The following is a 16052-nucleotide window of genomic DNA, read 5'->3' as shown; positions in this document are numbered from 1 at the left end:
TCTAAACTTAGATTGTAATGACAGTTGCACATGTTTGTGAATATACACAAAACATTGTATTTTGGGGCTGGGCGCAGTGGCTCACGCCTGTAATCCCAGCACTTTGGGAGGCCGAGATGGGTAGATCACCTGAGGTCGGGAGTTCAAGACCTGCCTGACCAACATGGAGAAGCCCTGTCTCTACTAAAAATACAAAATTAGCCAGGTATGGTGGTGCATGTCTGTAATCCCAGCTACTCAGGAGGCTGAGGCAGGAGAATTTACTTGAACCAGGGAGGCAGAGGTTGTGGTGAGCTGAGATCATGCCATTGCACTCTAGCCTGGGCAACAAGAGTGAAACTCCATCTCAAAAATTAAAAAAATAAAATAAAATAAATTGTATTTTGCACTTTAAATGGGTGAATTTTGTCTGTAAATTATGTCTCAGTAAAGATGCTAAAACAAAAGAGACCATTTAGTCACTTTCGTTCTCTTAAATTTTGTAAGGTATATCTATTTTTGTATTAAAATATTTATGAAGCCAAACTTGCAAAGCTTTTATGATCATACAAGTCATAAGTTATTTTATAATCTCAGTAGGAAATCATGTGTATATAGTGGTGAATATATTGTGATCTAATGTAGTTTGCTTTTCATAGACTTATCTTAGTTTTTAATCCTGTGTTATATATTGACAAGTTGTTTCAATTATATTGTAAACTTATTGGAAGCTTTGGTTTTTGCAAAACTTTTAAATTTCTTGTGTTATGAAGATCTGCAGTTTCAAAGATTTCTCCCCTTCTTTATTCTTTTTTTAAAATGATGCTCAGAAAATTTACTAATAACGTTATTAATTTCTAACATTTGTACATCAGAAACCATTCATTTGAAAAACTTGGCTTTGTGAATATAATCGTTTAACTTATTTTTTCCTCTCTAATTAGTCCTTACCCTTATGAAAAAGAAAAGAGCATTTTTTAAAAATCTTTTTTTACTTTTGTTTTGTTTTTTCATTTTTTAATTTGTGTGTATGTTTATATATTTTTCTTTTTAAAGAGCATTTCTTTTATTGGTGGTCATCTTATGTTAGATGTTTATAATAACTACTTTGTCTCCATCTGGTGTTTTTTGTTTCTTAAAAGGGCATCTCAGTAATGCCTTTATCTTTTCTTTGTATTCTTAGGGAAAAAAGTGAGATAATATTTCCTCAGATTTCTTGTATCATCTTAGATTCTCATTGAAGGTTAGGGTTTTTTCCCCCAATAAATTGTTTTTAAGACTAAAAATAAGCACAAATATCAAAATACACTTTAGTTTGAATACATATAAGACATAAGAATCCATTGTTTTTTAATTTTTTTTTATTTTAGTAAGTTGTAATACTTTAAAAACCATTTAAAAGTAACCTTCTTTGAGAAAGTTTACTTTAAAATGTTGAAAAATATTTGTATATAACTAAGTAAAGCCTATTCCCAAAGCTCTTTTAGGAAATTATAAAATTTGCTTAATTTTATAATTTTTTCTAGAATGACTTGAGTAGCCATTATTCCCCAGGTAGACTTCATAAATTTAAATATGCATAATAAATTGAAATAATAGATTAAATAGATTTAAATATGATTTAGGAAATTGTCATGTGATGTACTGGATTATTCCCCCTTCTTTTTTTCAGGAACTCTTGGTGTAATAACAGAAGCTACAATAAAAATCAGACCAGTCCCTGAATACCAAAAGTATGGCTCAGTAGCTTTCCCTAATTTTGAACAAGGAGTAGCCTGTTTAAGAGAAATTGCAAAACAGGTAAAAGAAAAAATATATGTGTATATATATATATATATATATATATATATATATATGTTTATGTATTTATATTTTTCAAATTCTACTACATAGTTGATTGTGATATGTTACAACTAATCTTCATATTTAGTTGTATTATGTTTGTGGTTTTTACCCAGTTCTATATGAAAAGGTAGTGTTGTATAGTCATCCCTTTAAGTGCAGTTACTATTTCTATCAAACCTATGTCTTTGTCTAGATGGCTATATGATTGTAAGCCAAGGTAAGACACATACTTTGATTGATAGCTTCAGATAACTTTGCCTTTTATTGACTATTATGTGCCTTAAGTTATTTTTGGGTAAGATATTTTATGATTAATTGAAGTGATATTTAATTTAAATTGAGACATTTATTGAAATTAAAAGTAATAGCTAAATATCAAAGACCCCAAAATTTAAATATAGGTAATTCAACTTCATCAATTCATAGAATGTGTTGCTATTAGGCTATACTTTGTTTTATAATATTATCTAAGCTATAGCTTAAATTAAGGAATATAGTATGTATAATATGCTAAAAAGAATTTTTATTTTCTCCTCTCAAAAAATATGTGTGTATTTTTTTAAGACTAGATAATGCTAAGTAATTTTATTTATGTATTTAGTTATGTCAGTATGGAAATTTCTACATCTCTGTAGGCATTTGGTTTATTGTTTACAACTATTTATGAATAATTCTTTTCTTAATGTAAAACAATATAATTTTAATGCTTGATGTATGATTTAGCTTGCATTTATGTTCAAATACAGACTTATGAATAATTCTTAATTCAACTTTTCCCATTAAGGAGGAAGTCAAGGGGATGTACTCTAGCCTCTCTCTTTTTTCTTTCTTCAAATTCCTGGAATTTTACTACTTCCTATCAGTTATACCAAAGTAGAATCTTGAGGACAAGGGGGTTTTTGATGTGACCCATATAGGTCAGCTTCCTGATATCCAGAGCAGTGTGGAGGAAGAATCTGTTGAGGCAAAGGAATAATATCGAGCAAGTAGTCTATGTTTACCTTGGAATTTCTAAGGTACAGAAAGGGAAAATGATGAAGAGTCATTTTTCTGTCATCTCAAGACAACCACTATTAATGCTTCAAAGAACTTTAAAATGAGAAAAAATATATACATTATTTACCCACATATATATCATTCCCAGTGCTGTTTATTCCATACACTCATAAAGTTTTACTTTCTGAGACACTCATTCTGTCTGGCAGTTTCCCACTTTCATGAAGTCCAGCTATGTGACTACCTAATTCACCAGTTGATGGGATAATTTTTGTAATTTTCAAGTACCTTCACTTACTTGTCAGTTAGATTGCTAGACTTAGTATAGGTCCTTTGATCTTGATTGCTAGACTACTCCTGGGTAGGGAGAGGATTCAAAAGGATGTATGGTCCTGGAATAAGCATTCTTGTACTTGTGGCAAGTTACTTTGGTAGTGGTAAGGCAGAAGTGATTCGTAAGAGTTGAAATCCTTACATCAGAGGCCCTAATTCACTAGAACTTTGGTGATATAATATTATGGTTAGGGAGCTAGAGTATATAGTATTAACACCATGTTTGCTAAAGTGACAAGATGGCAATAATATTTAAAACATTAAAGGATTATTAAGTAGAGGAGGATTGGAGATAAGTTTTTGGAGTAAATAGTATTTGTTATACTAAAGTAACATCTGAGCACTGAGTGGTGACATTCCAGTGTGTTCTGGTACTTGTTTTTAAAATCCTCCATCATTCAAAGGCAGAGGAAAGGGGTTTCAAGTTAAGATACCCCAGATATTAAGAAGTAAAAGAACTTGCAGAGCCTTATGGTTTTGCTTATGAATTAATACACGGAAGAACAGGAAGCTAGGGTGTTTGTTTTTTTTTTTAAATGACCAGAAGTTCACTAATTGAAAAATAAAACAAAGATGTTTCCATATATGTTTTCATTAATTTCAGATTGTTCTTAATGAACAGCTTTTAAAATTTCAAGTGTTTTCCCTTTGTATTATAATTTATCATTGTGTAATGATTTTGGATTACAGTCATTGGGTGAACATCCTAAGAATTTTTCAAAATGAATAAAAGGACAAGTTTTACTGATTTGTGTAAAGATGAAGGAAAATTCCATCCCCTGCTTGTCTTAAATACTTTTATTTTCCTTCTATCTTTGTTGGGCTTCACTATTCCCCCCCACAAAAGTGTGTTTTTTTGTTTATTTTTTAAGATGGAGTCCCACTCTGTCGCCCAGGCTGGAGTGCAATGGTGCGATCTCGGCACACTGAAACCTCTGACTCCTGGATTCAAGCAATTCTCTTGCCTCAGCCTCCTGAGTAGCTGGGATTACAGGTGACCACCACCATGCCCAGCAAATTTTTGTGTATTTTTAGTAGAGATGGGATTTCGCCATGTTGACCAGGCTGGTCTTGAACTCCTGACCTCAGGTGATCCGCCTGCCCCGGCCTCCCATATTGCTGGGATTACAGTCATGAGCCACCACACCCAGCCACAAAAAGCATTATTAAAGAATTGTAGTTTCATATCATTTCTTGTTCAAGTCTTGAATGACATAATTCTAATTCATCATTATTACCTCTAATTTTATGAAAAAAATATGAATGCCAAATTAGATTTTTCCTTTTCGAGACAGGGTCTCACTTTGTCGTTCAGGCTGGAGTCAGTGGCATGATGACAGCTCAACGCAACCTCTCGATCTCCTGGACTCAGGTGATCCTACCACCTCAGCTTCCTGAATAGCTGGGACCATAGGCACATGCCATTATACCTGTCTAATTTTTTTTTTTTTTTTAACTTTTATAAAGATGGGATCTCCCTGTGTTTCCCAAGCTGGTCTCAAACTCCTGGACTCAAGCGATCCTCCAGTTTAGACTTTCCAAATTGTAGAGATTGCAGGCATGAGCCACCATGCCCAACCCCAAATTAGATTTTTAAAAAATTACAGAAGTTATAGAAGTAGGTTGGATTTGTATTTATTTTCAACAAAAGATCTCAGAGAGGTCATGTTCAGTCTGTATTGACCAACTCTGCCTCTTCAATAATATCTCCCCTCTATACAGCACAGATTTAGTAGACTTATAAATCTTTTGATTAGAAGTATGCATATTTTATGTTTTCTTGATGCTCCATCTACTTTTCCACACTGCAAGTACTTACATGTAAATCTATCTTAAATTTCATTAGTAAGAAGTGATGTAAAAATGTATCAAAATACTAACTTTATAATTTCATTACAATGGAAATGTTGATTTCCAACATAAATAGTTGGTTTAATCTGATACAGTTTTTATAACAATTCGATATGCCCCGATAGAAAGTGACACAGAAGACCTACTTGTGCTATTGAAAAGCAAGTATGGAATTTTCCTTCATCCTTGCACAAATCAGTGAAACGTGTCCTTTTACTCATTTTAAACAATTCTTAGGAGGTTCACGCAATGACTATAATCTGAATTCACTACAAAACAGTATAGTGAGCCAGGCATGGTGGCTCACATCTGTAATCCCAGCACTTTGAGAGGCTGAGACAGGCAGATCACTTGAGCCCAGGAGTTTGAGACCAGTCTGGGCAACATGGCGAAACCCCGTCTCTACAAAAAATACAAAACTTAGCTGGGCATGGTGGCATGTGCCTGTAGTCCTAGCTACTTGGGAGGCTGAGGTGAGAGGATCCATTTAGCCCAGGAGGTCTAGGCTGCTGTGAGTCGTGATCGTGCCACTGTACTTCAACCTGGGCAACATAGCAAGACCCTGTCTCAAAAAACAACAACAAAAAAACTGTATTAGCTATATATCTTGTAATAAAATAAAGATAATGATTGATAGTGCTACTATGTGGTTAAAAAAGCAGGTCATAAAGTTCCTTTCTAGTCTATAGCTATGACAATTTGGTTCTATGTACTTAGTAATTGATAATTTTTAGAGATATAAATATTATGGACTAGGAAGTTTGTCTTACTTGAAACTGATTTTAAAAGTCCAGATAGATAACATTTTATTCTCGAGCATTGCTCTTAAGAATGGAGCAATTGCTAAGAGTAATTACTGGGATTTGGACATCTAACAATTTTGGGGACTTACATATTTTCCTTCTATTATAATGCACATATAGAGAGGCATTAATGTTTATCTTACCTGGAAATGGATAAAAGGTTTTATAATGGTTTAGGGAAAGTTATATATTAGTTTATAGAACATACAAGTCCCATATGTCAAGAGTGGTACAGTATTTGCTGCCTTCCTTTGTAATAGTGTTTTCAGGCAGAAAAATTGAAAAAAATCAGGTTTTGGCACTAGTCATTGTTCAATTTGGGATTTGGAATTTCAGTTGATAGCAGGGGAATTAAGATCCATTAAAGTAGATGGTACATGGTTTATGATTGTGCCAAATTCTTGATTGAATAATGAGTTGGTTGCTTGTAATTCTTCACTGTCATTTTATAGCACTTCCATCTTTGCAATATTTTCAGATTCAAGTTGCTTCTGAAATGGGAAACTGTATTTTGGATGAGTATCTTTTGGGAAAGAACATACATGACTGTTCACAAATAGCAAAGTGGGCTATATGTATATTTTTATTACTATTCTTACTGAAAGAAATAAATTAAGCAACCTTATACTGGCAGCAGAAGGATTCTACTAAGGTCTCTCATCTGATCTTTGTCCATGTGAGGAGGTATCCTCTTTTAATACTTCACTGCCTCGTGAAAAGCTAGAAAGGAGGATTTAGTGGAAGATTAATGTGATTCTTTCTCATAAGTGGCAGTCCAGTATAATCTCCTACTTTATTCAGTAGATGGGTAAGTGATTTTTAAGACTTTCTCAGAAAATACATTTCCTACTGTAACCTCTCAAGAGGAGGGAAATAATGTTTTTTAATCAGCATATCAGTGTTAGATATAACGTTTTATTATTCTCTAAAAGAGATAAATAAAATTGTTAGTTTGGAAATAACAATGTCTTCACAAGGTTAAAAGGAAAACTGAGTGTTAAAACAAGCTCAGAAGCAATTTCTGAAATTTGGGTTTTTTTGTTTGTTTTCAATAAAAACTTAATAGTTGTGTCCTACGGTATTTTGAGAGAAGCATTTGTTCCAACAAGAGGAAAAACTGTATTTGATATTGATTAGTACTCGTTCCTCTCAAAACTCTTCTCAGTAAAACCTAGTTTCTTCGAACTAGGTTTTTAGAATTATAGATGAAAAGGCAGCTTTTCTTCCCACTACCTTTTGACAGAGGGTAACTTTTCCTTCCTTCTATCACTTTTATTTTAAACAATTTTAAACTGATAAAGGTTTGGGGTTTTTTGTTTGTTTGTTTTAGTGATTTTAGATTAAATTTGGGAAGACATTTTATGAATTGTTCTGTTTTAAAATTAATTTATCTTGGAGGAGTTCAAATAAATTGGAAGGAGTCAGGGTTAGCACTTACCTTATAAAACACTTAAAACTTCTTTTTATTCAACAGTAATTCTTTGGAGTATTTATTACATAGAGAAACTGAAATTATTTTAAATCATGTTTTTGTGTCATGCTTTTCTTTCTCTGAAGCAGAGAGAATAACCCTAGTCAAATGTTTGGTTAATTGGATCATTTACTGTTTGATCAAGCAAAATTAAGACAATTATGAGACATGTTCTCTACCAGAAGCTACTCAGAACAAGTTATTATACCTTTACTAAACTGAAAAACTATAAAGTTATAATTAGGAGACTGGCTTTTTGGTCTTTTCCTTAATATAAGTGGAGGACAATATTCACTCCCTATTATGTATTATTTTCTTCTTTAAAACCAAGCAACAATTGACTTGTCAAAATAAAAACTTCTTATTGTTTATCATACGGACTCCTAGCTGTAAGTCAGTATGTCATCTCTAAGATGACCAACCAGTAATAACTGTAGCCTTAAATAGTCTATCATTTCATCTGTGATACCAACTCTGACTTATTAGTTAGAAGAAGAATTTGTCTACATTTTTAGTTTTCATATCCAGAAATTCACATTACAGATTACCTTTTTTTACATAGCCTTTTTTGAACTTTTTTTTTTTTGAGACGAAGTCTCGCTCTGTTGCCCAGGCTGGAGTGCAGTGGCGCGATATCGGCTCACTGCAAGCTCCGCCTCCTGGGTTCACGCCATTCTCCTGCCCCAGCCTCCTGAGTAACTGGGACTACAGGCGCCCGCCACCATGCCTGGCTAATTTTGGTTTTGTATTTTTAGTAGAGACAGGGTTTCACCGTGTTAGCCAGGATGGTCTTGAACTTCTGACCTTGTGATCCACCTTCCTCAGCCTCCCAAAGTGCTGGGATTTGAACTTTTAAATTAATCAATTTTGTTGTGTGCCTTTTATTTGAGGTAGTGTGCTCTTAGCTTGATAACCAACATAATGCAATGGATAGTATGCAGTTAGATGTAGTTCCTGACTTCTAGTAATTACTGAGGATATTGCATATTATGATAATTTTTCGTGACCAAATTTTTGTATAGCACATGGAGTTTAGTATTGAAGCATTTGCTTCTGATGCAACATGAGATCGATAGACTGTTTCCAATGTAGTCTCTAGGCTCAAGAATTTGGGCTGTTCCAGAGTCTACACAGGATGTTGGACTGACCCTTTGAGGAAACAAATGTTTTCAATCAAGTATAATTCATTCCTTAGCCATGGAGCAGAGTTATACAGCTGCCATTCAGTGCTTATACTTTTATGGTTTATCCTTATGACATTACATTAGCAGAAACCCCTCAGACATGTGAAATATATGCTAATATTGAATTTATTTTGCTGGTAACTAGTCTTTTAAGAGGTGCCTTCTCAAATATGTCTCATCTGAATTGCAAGTTCTGATTTTTTCTGTGACAAGTAAGAGCTATGACTTAGTTTTAGAAAAACCAGTTTTGCAGAAATATTTTGATGTGTTTCTTAGAGGAATTTTTTTTGTTGTTGTTGTTATTGTTTGTTTTTTTGTTTGTTTGTTTTGTTTTTTGAGACGGAGTCTCACTCTGTCGCCCAGGCTGGAGTGCAGTGGCCGGATCTCAGCTCACTGCAAGCTCCACCCCCTGGGTTTACGCCATTCTCCTGCCTCAGCCTCCTGAGTAGCTGGGACTACAGGCGCCCGCCACCTCGCCCGGCTAGTTTTTTGTATTTTTTAGTAGAGACGGAGTTTCACCGTGTTAGCCAGGATGGTCTCGATCTCCTGACCTCGTGATCCGCCCGTCTCGGCCTCCCAAAGTGCTGGGATTACAGGCTTGAGCCACCGCGCCCGGCGTTTTTTTTTTTTTTTTTTTTTTTTTTTTTTGAGATGGAGTCTCGCTCTGTTGCCCAGGCTGGAGTGCAGTGGCATGATCTTGGCTCACTGCAAGCTCCGCCTCCCAGGTTCATGCCATTCACCTGCCTCAGCCTCCCGAGTAGCTGGGACTACCGGTGTCTGCCACCATGCCTGGCTAATTTTTTGTATTTTTTGGTAGAGACGGGGTTTCACCGTGTTAGCCAGGATGGTCTCAATCTCCTGACCTCGTGATCCGCCTGCCTTGGCCTCGCAAAGTGCTGGGATTTACAGGCATGAGCCACCACACCTGGCAGAGGAAATATTTTTAAATAAAATGATAGGATTGAGAAATATGTTGCTTTTTAAGTTAGTGCAGAGAGTACTAAGTAAGACTAATTAGAGTAGTTAGTTTTTACTTTTCAGAGTATGCAATCAAGTAAATTCCTGGTTGTAGCATCCCTAAAGGGAAGAAATTGCCAGCAATTGACTAAGTCAGTCTTGTATCCATGTTGTGAGGTCATCGTGGTTATTTATTTCATTATTCAAGTAAAAAATTATATTGATATTTCTGTATTAATCCATATCAGGTTTCATGTAGTTTCAGACTATTAAGTATAAAATATACTTAGTTACAAGTTGGATGATTTGAGAGATTCCAGTAAGGGTACATTTATCATAGCAGGAAAGAAATCAATTATTTCATTAACTCAGTTTTAGTAAGCAATTTCTGTTTGAGTGTTCATGAATTCCCTGAGTTTACCATTAACTCATCATTAAAATTTGTAAAAATATTCCCTCTCAGGTTAGTTTTGATCACTTACCAGCAGGGGTCACTTTAACTCAAGGACCTCTTTTCCTCCTTTACAAAATCTGGAATACTCTCAGCCTGGCATTAGTGAATAACATGGGAGTGAATTTAGAGCTCAAATTCTCAGTACTTGTGCTGTCTCTAACTTTTAAAGGCAATCTTCTCAGGTTTTTTTAAACCTACCAAATTAGTTTTAAAGCAGTGGAAACAACCTAATCTTAACTGTACAAATAGTAACTCAGATTGAATGTTGTTTTTTAAGAATAGTAACATTATTTTGATCTTTTGATTATAGAACCTTCTATTTAATTAACTGTAGTGGTAACTTTTAATTATTTCGAATTATAAGAAACATATTCAGCTTTGTATATTTAGAATGATGTACAGTGATTTACAAATATCAATTGCCAGGAGATCATAAACCAACCTAGATGCTATTTTTGAGTGCTTTACCTATATAAGCACTTAGTTATGACAATAACTGAAAAACTGACTTTTTAAAAGTCTGGTACTATTGAAGTATGAGACTTTAAAACTGTTGGTTTGAATTGGATAATTTCAAAAAAGTTCATGTTGATAAACTAATATCTAAAAATTTAAAAAAACTTTCTTTAGCTTATTAGTTCTTTTTTGATAGTGTTTGTCTGTTACCATCTACTATGCCTCCTTGATACAAATAGGAATACTGGATAGCTGGCTTATGTGACTCAACTATGAAGTTAAAATCACACATAATATAATTGAATATTAGTTGCTATATGATAAAGCAGTTGCTCTAAAGCTTTCTTGCCATTTTTCCAGCTTTTTAATTTGAAAATTTTAAGCATGTAGAAAATTTGAAAGACTGGTACAGTGATTACCTGTCTATCCACTTCATATATTCAACAGTAATTAACTTTTTGCTCTGTTTAACGTGTATGTGTATATGTTTTTTGGACCATTTGAAATTAAGTTCGCTCTTGTTGCTCAGGCTGGAATGCAATGGCGCTATTTCGGCTCACTGCAACCTCTGCCTCCCAGGTTCAAGTGATTCTCCTGCCTCAGCCTCCCAAGTAGCTGGGATTACAGTCATGAACCACCACGCACGGCTAATACTGTATTTTTAGTAGAGATGGGGTTTCACCATGTTGGTCAGGCTGGTCTCGAACTCCTGACCTCTGGTGATCCACCGCCTAAACCTACCAAAATGCTGGGATTATCGGTGTGAGCCACCACACCCAGCCTGGGTTGTAGACTTTATGACACTTAACGTAAATGCTTCAGCACCATCTCCTAAAGACAGAAGAATAGTGTTCTTCTTTATAACTACAATACCATTATCATGTCTAAGAAAAATCAGTAGGTTTTTTTTTTTTTTTTTTTTTTTTTTGAGACAGAGTCTCGCTCTGTCACCCAGCAGGCTGGAGTGCAGTGGTTCACTGCAACCTCTGCCTCCTAGGTTCAAGCAATTCCCCTGCCTCAGCCTCCCGAGTAGCTGGGACTACAGGTTTGTGCCACCACGTCTGACTAATTTTTTTTTTCTTTTTTTTTTTTTTTTTTTTGGTAGAGATGGAGTTTCACCATGTTGGCCAGGCTGGTCTTGAACTCCTGACCTCGGGCAGTCTGCCTCCCTTGGCCTTCCAAAGTGTTGGGATTACAGGTGTGAGCCACCATGCCTGGCCGATCAGCAGTAATTTGCTAATGTCATCTAATATTCATTCTATAAGATTATTCCAGTTATCTCCAAGATATGTTTTATGGATAGTGTTTGCAAACCAAGATTTAATCAAGACCTGCATATTTTAATTGTTTTAAAGATTAAATACCCTTAGAAATTTACTATACTAAATGTAGTATACTTTCCTTTCCCTCCTTTTTGTTTTTGTTTTTGTTTTTGTTTTTGAGACAAGGTCTTGCAATCTTGGCTCGCTGCAAACTCTGCTTCCCAGGTTCAAGTGATTCTTGTGCTTCAGCCTCCCAACTAACTGGGATTATAGGTGTATACCATCATGCCCAGTTAACTTTTGTATTTTTAGTAGAGACAAGGTTTCGCCATGTTGGCCAGGCTGGTCTTGAATTCCTGTCCTAAAGTGATTTGCCCACCTTAGCCTCACAAAATGCTGGGATTGCAAGTGTGAGCCACTGTGCCCATCTCCTCCCATTTTCTGATATATGTGTACTTACATGAATTGTTTTCATTAATAATATTTGCCATTGATAAAGGTGGAGTAGAGTGTGGTTGATAGGAGATGGAATTTACAAGTTGGTAGGAACTTAAAATGTTTTTGTTATGAATGACAGAGTGGCTATTACTCTCTCATATTTTACTTATGTGCTTAAGCCAAAATATATAAATATGTATGTTATATGTATATTCTACTTATGAAGAAAAGGAATCTAGTCTGATTAGGCTTTGTGTATTTTATTAGAAGTCAGTGTGGCCATTTTATTAAAAACATTTCAGATTTGTAAATGTGAAGAAAACTGATTTTTCCTTTAGTATTTTTGGAAACTGGTAACATTTTTAGAAGTATCAAGCCAACTACAAAGATACCCTTATGCCAAGATTTGAAATTACTCAGGTTTTACATTTAACATTTTTAAACTATTATATATTTAATAAGACTACAAAATAGAAAATAAGATAGTTTTAATGTAATTTTTGTTTGGAATATGACTTTAAAACTGTGTGTGTGTGTGTGCATGCACACATGTGTGCATGTGTGTGTGTTTTAAGTGATTTTTGGAGGCAGTATGGTTTACTGAAATAGTGCTCATCTAAAAGTCACAATGTCTTCATCTTCTACCTTTACTGTGGATAAGGTACAGTATAGTTCATAAGATGGCATAATACTTGAGGCACTGGATTTTAGTTTTAGAAACATCTTTGTTCTAAAATAATCCACTTTGGGGTCTGGTATTTCTTTTAGGATATTCTCCTATGTCTTTGCCAGACATTAGGCAGCTTTTTCTGCTGATAAATTTAAAATCTGGTAACTTATGTTTGTATTTATCTATATCTGCAGTTTTCTTCTCTCCAAATATTTTATAGAAGTCATTGATATTTGTCTTCATAAAAATATATGAAAAGTTAACTTTTTTTCTTCTGTAAATCCTTAGGAACTAAACTCTTGATCTCTTAAATATAGAAAGATAATATTCATATTCTACCTGTCTAGCTTTTTACTGTATTAAATTTGTATCACCTTTTTTTTTTTCTTTTTAAAACAGAGATGTGCTCCGGCATCTATTCGCCTCATGGACAACAAGCAGTTTCAGTTTGGTAAGTAAGGAGTGATAATTTTAAAATGTCATTTAGCCACAGAAATTTATGAAATATCAGTAGAAAGAGTATGGAGTGCAGAGGTAGAAAGAACGTCAGTCTTGCCTTTCAGGAAGGTGTCAGTCTAATGAAGATAGACAATTACATAAATGAGTGAGGGCAGCAGTGTTGGAGGTCCTGTGAAAGAAGACTGCACTGGATACCATGGGCTGCAAATGAAGGAATTGATTCTTCTTGATTTTGCTTGAGGTTAGAGTCAGAAAAGGCTTTTATAAGAGAGATGCTTGAGCTAAATCTTCAAAGGTGAATACAAGTTTGCCTAGATGTCTCTTCTCTACCAGACTTCTTCACTTAGCAGCAAAAATGTGAAGGTGTGAAATTCAATAATGTGTGTTAACGACTTCAAATCGTTCTGTGTGGTTCAAATAGAGGGTAGGGTTAGGGTTGTTATATGAGATAAAGTTGGATAGGTGGACTAGGGCTTTGCAGGATAGATTTGGATTTTGTCTTGTCAGCAGTGGGATTTCTTTGAAGAATAAAATCAATCAACTTTACGTCTTAGCTCATTCTGGCAGCACTGTACAGGATAGATTAGAAGGGTACATGCATGGAGGAGAGACACTAGGAGATGAAACAGTTCAAGAAGCAAAGTTTGAGGACTCTGAGCATGGCAGCAGCAATGGAGATAGAGAACAGATGATAGATTTTCAGAAAATCAGTTTGCTAACTGGATGTGGAAGGCTAAATAAAAGGAGGAGTTGAAGACAACACCTAGACTGATTGGACTGATTGGGTAGATTAAATAACATAGAAGAATGGGTGGTGGTCTTGGGAAAAAGATATTATAATGGGTTGTAGTTATATTGTGAAATTTACTTTGGGATTTAAGTTTATAGAATTTCAATATCCTCAAAACAATTCCTAAAATCATGGGAGTGATCGCTCAGTAGTAAATACTAAAGGCAAAGATAGGCAGGCTTTTGTCATGTCTAAAAGTAAGCTGAGATTTTAATTTGGGGAAGCATGGTTATAGTTATATAGAAACTTAACTAAAGTCAGGTTCATAACATACCAAGAGTTTTAAAATTACATTCTTCTAAGTTAGTCATAGTTGTTTATTTCTTTAAGTAAATTACTTTCAAAATACTATACTACTGACAAAAGTTTAAGATAAATATGTTCTATAGGTAATGAAATACTTAAATCAAGTGAAAAACCACTTGTGTGTTTTGGCCTGCATTTAGAGATCTTAAAGAGATTATTAATCTTATCTAATTAATAAGACTGTGTTATTCATTTATATGTTATTGTTGTTGTAAACAATATTAGACATAGGCACCTTTGTAAAATTAGTTATGATTTGGCCATACTTATTTATAATTGAAATCCGTAACAATTTAAAGTGAAGGTTTAAAGAAAGTCTCCCTGTCATCCCTCTTCCATGTTCTCATTACTATACCTGAAAACATACTTACTTGCTCCCCTCTAGCTTGCTCCCGTCTGTGGTATTATAGGTTCTGCCTTCTCTAGTCTTCACTGTGTCTCCCCTCCCTCTGCCCTTTACTTAGCCACCAAAGTGATCCTTTTGAAATACAGATCTGATCATGCTTTTTGGCTGTCTGTATAACCTTTTTTACTTTTCAGTTTTAATTGAAGCCTTTACATTAATATATCCTCCCATGGCTTCATGATCAAGCAACAGAGGAAATAATGCTTAGCACAGCAAAGGGTGTCCAGACCCTGCACTAACCATATGGCTGATTGGTTGGTGTTTATACCACATTGGTTGTTAACAAAGCACACGCCATATTATTAGTTGTGAATATTTTTAATATGGTATCTACCTCAGGTACAACTCTTAATATATTATATTGACATCTAATTTTAGTATATTGAAATGATATATATCATTGAGTATAATGAAATAATCCGAAGATGTCCTCTGTAAACTAAAGTTCCTCAACTTTAGCGTATGTTTCTAAGTCATTTTTCTATCACCTGCACTTATCACATAATAGGCATTTATATGTTGATTCAATTAGTCATCAAACTGGCAAGGGGGTGAACAAATCCTAAATAGCATAGTGCTGATCACATTGTCAATAGCACACTTGATAAAATTCTCTTCATGACTGTTCGTCAGAGTGGTATCCCCACTTTACAAATGACTCAAAGGCTCATTACTTTGACCACAGTCCACAAGTCATATGTGGTGGAGCTGGGGATGAACCCAGATTTGTCTGACTACAAAGCCCAAGAGTTTTTGCACTGTCTATAACCCCTGCTTTAAAGTTAGATAATTAATAAATCCATTTAAATGACTTGATTAACATTGAAACAACAGAAAATTCACTAATCAAACCGTCCAGCTAGTAAATGTGGATATTAGTTTAATATTTAAAAAAACCACAATAGCGACTGGGCGTTGTGGCTCACACCTGTAATCCCAGCACTTTGGGATGCCAAGGCAGGCGGATCACCCGAGGTCAGAAGTTTGAGACTAACCTGGCCAACATGGTGAAACCCTGTCTCTACTAAAAAAAAAATATATAAAAATTAGCTGGGCATGGTGGCAGGCGCCTGTAGTCCCAGCTACTTGGGAGGCTGAGGCAGGAGAATTGCTTCAACTGGGGAGGCAGAGGTTGCTGTGAGCTGAGATCACACCACTACTCTCCAGCCTGGGCGACAGAGTGAGACTCTGTCTCAAAAAAAAAAAAAAAAAAGGAAAAGAAAAAACCCACAATAGCTAGAATATATTTAAAATGTAATTATATTGATAGGCAACATATTTAAGAAAAAGTAAAAGATAATATTTTCTAGTTGATACTAATGCTTAATATCCACTTAATACCCACTTAAAAGTCAGTATCACTTTTACGATAATTTATTCTTCAAAGTTATC

General features: G+C 34.8%; 1 protein-coding gene across 1 annotated transcript in view; it reads left to right on the top strand.

The window, feature by feature from the left end:
* The window catches only part of AGPS (alkylglycerone phosphate synthase), a 159557-nt gene that overhangs the window by 94992 nt on the left and 48513 nt on the right, over window positions 1–16052 (top strand). The window contains exons 11-12 of the mRNA XM_010382432.2: window positions 1652–1779; window positions 13099–13150. Of these exons, the coding sequence (XP_010380734.2) occupies window positions 1652–1779; window positions 13099–13150 (180 nt within the window). The remainder of the gene's footprint in view (window positions 1–1651; window positions 1780–13098; window positions 13151–16052) is intronic.

This window comes from Rhinopithecus roxellana, chromosome 14 (assembly GCF_007565055.1).
Source record: "Rhinopithecus roxellana isolate Shanxi Qingling chromosome 14, ASM756505v1, whole genome shotgun sequence".
NCBI classification, from domain to species: domain Eukaryota; kingdom Metazoa; phylum Chordata; class Mammalia; order Primates; family Cercopithecidae; genus Rhinopithecus; species Rhinopithecus roxellana.
Note: the sequence above shows the minus strand (reverse complement) of the source record. Positions and strands in the feature narration are given on the sequence as shown.